This window comes from Tupaia chinensis, unplaced genomic scaffold (genome assembly GCF_000334495.1).
Source record: "Tupaia chinensis unplaced genomic scaffold, TupChi_1.0 Scaffold000671_1, whole genome shotgun sequence".
Lineage (NCBI taxonomy): Eukaryota > Metazoa > Chordata > Mammalia > Scandentia > Tupaiidae > Tupaia > Tupaia belangeri.
The window spans coordinates 3,749,910-3,759,712 of NW_006160193.1; the positions used below are offsets into that span (position 1 = coordinate 3,749,910).

Consider the following 9,803-nt stretch of genomic DNA (forward strand, 5'->3'; position numbering starts at 1 on the left):
GATGACCAGATCTTCCGAGCGGGTGTCTCCCGGGGGTCGGAGAGAAAGCTACGGGGAGTCCAAAGGAAACCGGAACCGCACGGGCTCCACCAGCAGCTCTTCCAGTGGCAAAAAGAACAGCGAAAGGTAAGGACGTCTCGCCCCTGGCCGCGCCCGGCGCTGTACCCCTCGTGCGCAGAGATGAGCCAGAGGCGGCCCGCTCAGCAAGCTGGTGGCTCTCACCGGCGCCACGACCTTCTCCCGGAATGCGTGCACCACAAACCAGGCAGCCTTAGTCCCCACTCACAGGGGTTGTTGTCCGGGTAGAAAAACGACGGCTTGGGGTGCAAGCGGCCTGGGGGTGAAGGTGGTTGGATTCCGCGTGGCTGGCTGCCTGGTCTGAGCCCGGGGCCTGATGGCTTGGAAAACAGCTCCAGATTCGTGTGTTTGCCCACCTGAGGTGAGGTGTGGCCACCCGCCTGAGGAGTGACTTCTCACTTTCCCAACCTCCCCCTGCCATGAGCAGCTCGAGCTCCCAGCACTCTTACATAGATACGGGGAGCTCCTCGCACTTGCTTAGTACCACGTACGTGACCCTTGAGTGTCCGTGACCCTTGGGAAGCCATTCTGGAGTTCCACGTGGAGCACCCTGTGTTCCTAGGGCACCCTACTTCCATTTAAGTCAGCAGTAATGGACAACGCTGAGTATAGCAGCCGCGTTTTCAGAGACACGGTGGGCCAAAGGTCGTAGTTTATGATTCATTAGAGACTTTTTTGTGGTTTACTGAGAGAGCGCGAGAGGAACCCTGGACCTGACACCTCGGCCCCCACCGTCCCGCCAGCCAGGGTCACAGGCTCGTGTGTACCTGGCCTGGTCCAGGGCCACCTGGGTCCCAGCTGCTGCTTCCCGAGGCTCCAGCAGGCGGGTGGCCCTGCCTCTGGCCTAGAGCGATTTTTAATACCAAGTTAAGCCCAGAGAGAGGGACCATTCTTTCTGGTTTTGTGAACTGTGTTTCCTGCTAATCTCGAGCTGCTCCATGAGGCTGATTTGTAACGGCTTATGAGACAGCTACGAGACTGACGGTCCGTATTTGTGAAAGCTGCTCTCTGCACTTGGTCGCCTTGTTTTATGCTGACGACTGTAGAGAGGTCAGTTTGTGTGTACGCTCACCTAACTCTGTCCGGTATTCTGACTTTCTAAACACCGTCCTTCAGGTTTATTCTCTCTGTTTACCAAAGCTTGGGAGAGAATTTCAACATCGGAGACTAAATGCATTTTTCTTGAAGCGGTCCTGGAAAGAGAAGGCTTAGTCGCAAAGCAATCGACTCCAACCCACCGGCGGCAGGGTCCCGAGTTTGTAAGTCCGTTACGGTGCAGTCCTGTGCAGGCCTGAACCTGTTTCGGGGCTATTCCTCAAGACACATTTTGTAGAAAAGATGCCCCATCTGCAGCAGGTCAAGTCCACAGTCAATTACAATCCAGAGCCCATTGACCTGGGTTCTGTCTTCTCCCAGTGTAGACTATTAGGGCTTCTTATCAGGAGATTATGCTAATTGGGCGCTAAGACCTTGGAAAGAAGGCCACGTGATTAGGACAACACAGCCCGGTCAGGGTCAGCGGGGTGCGGTCAGCCGCTCTATCTGAATTCAGGGGACTCTAGAAAGTTGGCCTGAGATGTGTAGATCTTGGCAGTCCTTGAAGGCTTGGCTGTTCTCTCCGCACATCTGATTTTTATTAAGAATTTCCAAAAGAGTCTGCATTGTGTAAACTCCAGATCCGTTTTATCTTTTAAATCCGATGGCTTTGGTATATGTACTGAGTACCTATTTCCATAAAAGATCGTTACGGAGGGAGGTTTTTAATGCTGCAGCAGGAAATTTTGATTTGGAAATGAGAGGCTGGGAAAATTTACTAGTCATTTTCTAAAAATACCTTGTGCAATTAAGCATGTCCATTGGAGAGAAGTCCTTTGTCCCACGAGAGCCCAGGGACGGCTGAGGCCAGCACGGCCCAGAGCTCAGGGACCCCAAGAGAGTATCCCTGTCTCCTGTAGTTGCCGGTACTGTCGGAGACACCGAGGGCCCTAGGCACACCAGAGTGGTCACGCAGACAGAAGGGAGCCATGAAGGTCAGGCTGGTCTTCGGTCGCTGCCCGACCCCATCTCTCCGTCCTTCCTCTCCATTCCCCACGGAGCAGCCCCACTCTTGGCCCACCGTGACTCAGCACCAAAGTGGAGGAGCTGGAACCTTCCTCAGAAATGCCTGGATCTGGGACCTGATGCGTGCTGAGAAAGGTGTCAAGGAAGGGGGCCCTGAGGGATTCCTCCCGTAAACGTCCCTGGGTCCATCCGTGGCCCTCCCCATCACCCACTCGCACTCACTCCTGTCCCAGGGGCCACCTTGGGTTTTACAAGATGGTCGCGGCCTGGCCGCTGGCTCTGGAGCATGAGAAGGACGAGGCGGGTACGCCAGCTCGGCCTTACCGTCTCGGAGCCTCTGGGACCTAGGGATTCTTATTTTGGGGAGAGTTGTTTTTTTTTTTTTTTAATCACCCCCCAGGGGGGATGGCCATGCCACAATCCCTTCTCCTCCATTCTCCTCTTGGGATCTTGGGCACGCACGCACACGCACACGCGCCCGGCATGAGTTTAAGCCATCGTATCCGGGACGCGAACCGCAGTCGACTACATGGGAGTCCAGCAACATAGCCATTATGCTAACTGCTGGTTCCTAGGGGGATTCTGCACCTCGCAGTAACACGGACCTGCCGGAAGAACCCGGCAGTGAGCAGAGGGAGGCCACCTGCGGGGCTCGGCTTCCGTCTGCTCGGGTGGCCAGGTGGGCGTGTTAGGTGGCGCCCAGGCGGCCGGCCTTTCTCTGCTCTGACGCGTGTTCAGTCACGTGTGGGGCGAAGTCCCATGAGTGCGACCCCGGTTTTGACAGCAAAGCATGCTAGGCGCATGACTGCATCGGCCACGAGAGCGGCGTGAGCAGGCACTGTCCTTGCCAGCACCCCAGTTCCAGGTCCCTCCGACTGCCACCCAGGAGAGCTCGGCCGAGCGCAGTGAGGGTTGGCCTCACAGCGGCATTTCCCTGCCGTCCTCATGGGGGGAAGCACGCCACTCGCACACACCGCTTCCACGTGCAAGCACACACACCTCACACCGCGTGCAACGCCACCACTGGCACAGGCAGCTCCTCGTGCCGATCCCCCCCCCCAGGACGGCAGTCCCACTTCAGCGTGTGTTGCCCAGTAACGGTCCTGGCGGGTGTGGGGCCTTTTCATGTAAGCCATGTAGGTGTCTCTGTGGGACAGGAAATAACAGCGCTTTCAAAGCCCTGAGCATTCACGTGTTCTGAGCTGGGACCGTGCACTTCAAAGAGCGAACTCATGTTCCACTTCCATGGGAACTCTATTTTTCACGGCAGTGTCAGGCTCCCTGCGCCCGTATCTTTAGGTATCTGTGGGTCACTCCCTTTTCTTTAGAAATAGCAACTAGATTTAAGTCCTATATGTGACATTGCTGACCTCTATCTTAGGATGTTTAATTAATTATAAAATCCTTGCTTGCAACAGGCCATAAAATTTGTTTTTTTAAAGAATTATTTATTTACTTTTATTTATTCACTCATTTATTTCAATTTTATCAGAGAGAACACAGAGAGAGAAGGAAAGTGAGAGAGCAAGCCACCAGGCCCAGGACTTGAACCGTGGTTGGCCACGTGGGAGTTTTCCAGCGCCTTAACCACCACACCACCTGCTGGCCCCAGGCCATAAAATTCGAATAACACTTAATTTTAGACTGACAAAACTTCTGTTAAAAACAAAAGAAGTATATGACAATGTAATGTTTTACTTCATATATTACTGATGGTAAATGAATGTTAATAATTACATACTGATCCTTGTCATCATGAAGTACACATTAAATTTAAATAAGGGGACCAGCAGTTAGCGCGATGACTATGTCGCTGGACTCCCACGTAGTCGACCACGTTTTGAGTCCCGGACCCAGTGGCTTAAACTCACGCCGGGCATGTGTGTATGCGTGCACAAGATCCAAGAGGAGAATGGAGGAGAAGGGATTGCGGCCCCCCTGGGGGGTGATTTCTCACTTTCTCTCTGTCTCTTTCTGGCAAGCGCATGCACCGTATGCAAAAACCTCTCCCAAAAAAATCAATTAAATAGGGAGTCAGCAGTAACATTCCGATAGACACTTTAACCTTCAGTATACAAATCTGATAGGTAATTAAAATAAAGTTTTATAGTAAAAGGAAAATAGCTACTCCTTTAGAAGCACAGTTTACCTTAAATGTTGCTAAATTGGTAAAATGTTTCAATTATAAACTGCTTCCCTCTTATAACCCCTGGAGGGATAAGAGGTCAATTTGTAAGAAACTATGTTTCTATCTGTCACAATGAGCAGCTTTTGTTACAGCAGGAAAGCTTCAGCCATTTGCGGGAACCATAGTTGTAACATGCACTAGCTCCTATTTCCCTTAGTCTTTGCTATCTACATTTACCCTTCCTACTGTCATATCTTCACATCTTTCAATTTCTGTCATGAAATGCAGACGTTCAGTACATGTTAAATGGGGATATTCAGTGTGACTCTTTCAAAGTCTGGCTCCCTTCACTCAACATTAAGTTCTCTATATTCATCCACTTGAATCAAACAATAGGACTTCATTGTTTCTTATGGCTGAGTAATATTCCATAGTATATACATATGCCACAGTTTTTCAAGTTAGTCGTCAGTCTTTTGACACTTAGGTTGACTATGCATCCTAGTAATTATGCATAATTCTGTAATAAGCATGAATGTGCAAGTATCTTTCTGAGTGTTTTCCTATCCTTTGGGTAAATACCAAGGAGTGCGGTTATTCAGCCATATGGTAGTTCTATTTGTAGGGTTTGTTTTTCTGTTTTTTTTTGTTGTTGTTGTTGTTATTGTTGTTTGTTTTTTGTTTTGGAACCTCTATATTGTTAGGAAAACCTTATTTATTTATTATTTATTATACAGTAAATATTGTACACATATAGAAAACCGCACAAACACATGCAGAGCTTAATGGAGTCTTCTAGGCAAATACCGTCTAGCTCCTGGTTAGTGGAGGAGGTTTTCCCTCTCCCTGGTGACTTAGGTATGTGTGTGGTATTTTAGGAGATGGAAGATATGAGGAGTCTTTGCAAAGTTCATGGAAATGCAGATTATGAAATATCTATGCATGAACTTCATACATTTTTTATACCATAATACATATTTTAATTCCATTTTGACATGAACATTTTGAAGTCCCCTCATATGCTTGGACCAACATCAGCTCACCCTACAAGACTCAGTTATAACTGCCTGTTAATTTATTAGCAACCCCCAATTCCCTCTAGCTACACCCACACACCCACTGGTCTTCCCCGAAACTTGGGGAGGGCAGGGCTATGCAGTTTCTTATTCTTTGTCTCTTTAGGACTTTACGCCGTGGTTAGTACACAGTAGCTGCTCAAAAAATATATTGGAATGAATAAAGGATGCTACCTATCAAATTCTAAAATCATAGCTTCTTGAGTAAGCAGGTGGCATGGTGGCTAAGGCACTGGACTCCCACATGGCCTACTGCAATTTGAGTCCCAGACCTGGTGGCTTGAAAATCATACCAAGTACACGTGTATGTGTGCATACCCAAAATCCTGAGATGAGAATGGAGGGGAGGGATTGAAGCGTGGCCATCCCTTCTCTGTGACTCTCTGGTGAGCTCTGGAGCCCAATGGCAAAAACCTAAAAAAGAAAAAAAAAAAAAAAAAAAAGCCTGTTAAGAACTATGTCAACAGCACCACCTATGGGTGGACAGCTTTAACAGCATGTGTCCGACTTTGACACATTTTGCTCAGGAGTCTACCTGACCAAGTTCTCCACGGCCCCTGCTCCTTGTAAACGCTACCTCGTAGTGTTGCAGATGTGTGTTTTACCAGAAGAGAAGTAAAACAGCCAATATTACGTATTCCCTGTGCCCTGAGCCCCCGGAGAGCACGTGGAGGACTTTGATAGGCAGCTAGCCACTCGGCTGTAGCAGCTCGTCCTTTGCCCACTGCACTGCAGTCCGGGTAAGCCTTGCAGCTCGGGGCGTTTTCTCCTTAGGCCAGCTGAGCACCTGCAGCTCCGGCTCCAGCTCCTGATCTGGCGGAGGCCCAGGTGTGCCGCATACCCCCATGTAGCCCCGGAGATGCGTCTGTCCTACCCGAGTCCTCAGGGCAGTCACTGAGCCCACCAGTTCAAGGGCGCACAGGGACAAGCTCTGAGCAGATGGCCTTCCTGCCCAAATACACCAGATCGCAGCAGTTCGTGGGGGCGGTGTGGGCCAAGCCCACTGCCCAAAGAGCCAGGGATGAGGGCTCTTCCTCCTCCAGGGAAAGCCCTCTCCCCTGTGGGCCCCAGGGGCAGTGGGGAGACCTGGGTGGGCAGCGTACAGGCAGAGATGGAGGAGGCCGCGTTCCAGACCTGGCACTTCTCGTCCCTTGCTAGAACGGGGATGGGTGTTCTTCCTGCCCCCAGAGAACCGCACCCCACCTGGGAGGAGGGTTAAGTCACCAGCTTCATTTTTTCCATTCAGCTCACCTTAAGGAACGGGTCATCAGACAAGTTACCTAACACCTCCCACGCCGCGGCAGCTCTCAGTCCACGCAGTCCCACACAGGCAGGCTCGCAGGGCCATCTCCTCCCTGCAGACTTGCGTTCGGGACAGGGAGGTGCGTGTGTCCGCTGGCCAGCTGGCCCACTGCTCGCGGTCAGCATCGCTCACTCGACTGGTTCCGTCCACTGCAGACAGGAAGGTCCGCCGCCCTCGCCCGTGTGTCGGTGGGAGGCCCACGTGCCCAGTGGACCCACCTCTTCCCGCGTGCTCCTCTCACCTTTCAGGCAAGATGGCGCATGGTGGTGGGGATAGCGGGTTCTGAAGCCACCGTACTTTATTTCTACACAAATTTCTCTCTTCGCAATAAAATGAAGCATAGCACCAGTGTCTTTTCTGAACGTGGCACAGGGCAAAATGAGACGCGGTTCAGAGCGGGACTCGAGACGAGAAGCACCGCAGCTCCACTCGGCCACGCTCCCTTCACAGCAGCACAGCAGCGAGCCCGCAGCTTCCCTGTGCTTGGAGTTCTGTCCCCATGGATTCTCTCCACGAGGAGCGCAGTGCAGGCCGGGCTGCAGTGGCGCGGGCAGTGGGGGCGCCTCATGGTTCACACCCCGGGTCTACCTCAGCAGGCCAGGTGCGCCCGAGGTCCTGGCGGGCCACACGGCGGGGGAGAGGATGGCGATATGAAGACCCTTTCTCCCTTCTGCCCCCTCGGGAGTGCTCATGCCACACTCCGTCTCTCCTCCATTGCCCCGTCCCATCAGGATTTGGGGCACGCACACCCTGGCAGGACACAGTGGGCCTGGCCTGGGGACCCCTCAGGGATGGCCTTGGCTCATCTGGTGCTGTCCTTGAACCTTCAGGGGTTTGGGTTTGGTTTTCCAGGCCCAGTCATGGGGGAGTGCCCGGGGTGACTGCAGTCCCCACTGCTCCCACAGTGCCTGAGCCAAGGAACCACACCTTGGCATCCGGGGCTCCTTCCCGCCTCTCGTCCTGCCCTGTAATCCTCCTCACCAGACATCTGCCTGTGAGATGGGTCTAAAAGGCCACACCCAGCAATCTTGCGTCAGGAATTCGCCAGTTTTAAATGAATTCTTTAAATAATCTGTCGGATGAGTGTAGGGAGAAAGATTGATGTGTACACATTCAGACTAGAGCTGTTCCTATCTTTTCTTAACTTCACTCTAGGGTGTGTGCTCAGCAGAGACAGAGAGAAGGAACATGCCAGGTCACCTGAGGGGAATGGCCACACCTCAATCCCTTCTCCCCACTTCTCCGTCTCTCCTCCATTGCCCCGTCCCATCAGGATTTGGGGCACGCACACCCTGGCAGGACACAGTGGGCCTGGCCTGGGGACCCCTCAGGGATGGCCTTGGCTCATCTGGTGCTGTCCTTGAACCTTCAGGGGTTTGGGTTTGGTTTTCCAGGCCCAGTCATGGGGGAGTGCCCGGGGTGACTGCAGTCCCCACTGCTCCCACAGTGCCTGAGCCAAGGAACCACACCTTGGCATCCGGGGCTCCTTCCCGCCTCTCGTCCTGCCCTGTAATCCTCCTCACCAGACATCTGCCTGTGAGATGGGTCTAAAAGGCCACACCCAGCAATCTTGCGTCAGGAATTCGCCAGTTTTAAATGAATTCTTTAAATAATCTGTCGGATGAGTGTAGGGAGAAAGATTGATGTGTACACATTCAGACTAGAGCTGTTCCTATCTTTTCTTAACTTCACTCTAGGGTGTGTGCTCAGCAGAGACAGAGAGAAGGAACATGCCAGGTCACCTGAGGGGAATGGCCACACCTCAATCCCTTCTCCCCACTTCTCCTCTTGGGATTCTGGGCATGCACGCACGTAAGCCCAGAGTGTTTACCAAGCCTCCGGGTCCAGACCCAAACCATGCAGTCAGCCGTGTGGGGCCCAGGTGCCTTAACCGCCGTGCCACCAGCTGGCCCTGGTCCCATCTGGTTACACACTCTCTCCTCCTCATTTTCTTGCTCCCAGGAAGAGCGCGATCCTGGCGATAAAGTGCAGTTACAGTCTCGTGCGCCTCCTCTGGCCCTCCCGTCTGTGCACGTGCCTTTCTGTACTGGAATTGTCTCTGTCTTCCTCATTAACCCATATAACTCGCACAGCATTGATCGGTGAGGAACCGCTGCAGCTGGAGGCTGTGGAGCTCGCGGCGAAGCCGACCATCTCTAAACGTTGTTTGTGGTTTGTTTTCACAGCAAACCCAAGGAGCCCGTGTTCAGTCCAGGTAAGCCTGAGCTTGCTTTTATATGGGTCCCCTGGCTCACTTCCTCAGGCCGTGGAGGCAATGCAGTAGCTATTTTCCAGGGCTGCTTTTCCAGAAAGGAGCGGTGGTGTCTGCGGGGCCGTGGGCTGTCTGCTTGACGCCGGAGTCCAGTGACTCAGCCAGTAATAGCAGGCCAGCTCAGGAAATGGCCAGAGACGCCCCTCGAGGCTTGCCAATGACGGGGCAGAGCGGAGGGCCCTGTGCTGTGACGGAGCAGCTCCGGCCACCCGTACTGGCATTCCTCTTCAGGGACCCTTTCTGATGAGCCAATTGGATAGCTTTGTCTAAACGTGACTGTCCTTTTCCTGCCTGTGACCTCCTAAACGACAACCTCGTAGGTCACACACACAGTGGGGACTTCACAAGGATTGTGGAAAATGGAATTAAAGTACAAGTTTATTTTGGAGCAACAACAATCTGATGTCCATGCATTTTTTCCATATACACATTTCCCACAAAACTTTTAAAGAACTCTCCTACCTTCCCATATGTCTGACTTTAAAAAATGCATTTTGTAATAGGGGAGATACTGGGGCATTTAAGTTAATAACCTCATTTAAAGATGCATTTAAATAAAAAACAAACATAAATATTAACCGGTGAAATAAGAGGTTTTTTAAAAACTAGTTCTTCCACTATTTTTCCCTTACATTCAGAGGTAAAACATAAAAGCCTAAGTTTAGTACTTATCAGCATGTGCTTTAGTATTTATTTATTTTCAGGAAGCATGAAAATGACTCATTTAAAATGTAACCGCCTAAACGCGGGGCTCCACCCAGAGCTTTCGGGTCAGAGTCCCCAGAGCTGGGGTTTTCTTCCTGGGGACACAGTAGGGTCCCGGCGTGCACTAGGGGGCGCTCACAGGCAGGCAGGCCAGCCACACGCCGCCCTCGCCCTCTCTTC

At 51.9% G+C, this 9,803-nt stretch overlaps 1 protein-coding gene across 1 annotated transcript in view; it reads left to right on the forward strand.

Moving 5' to 3' along the window:
* Nucleotides 1-9,803, forward strand: part of EML1 (EMAP like 1) — a gene marked incomplete in the record, with an annotated part of 190,152 nt that overhangs the window by 136,365 nt on the left and 43,984 nt on the right. Inside the window, 2 exon segments of the mRNA XM_027776368.1 lie at nucleotides 11-126; nucleotides 8,833-8,861. Of these exon segments, the coding sequence (XP_027632169.1) occupies nucleotides 11-126; nucleotides 8,833-8,861 (145 nt within the window).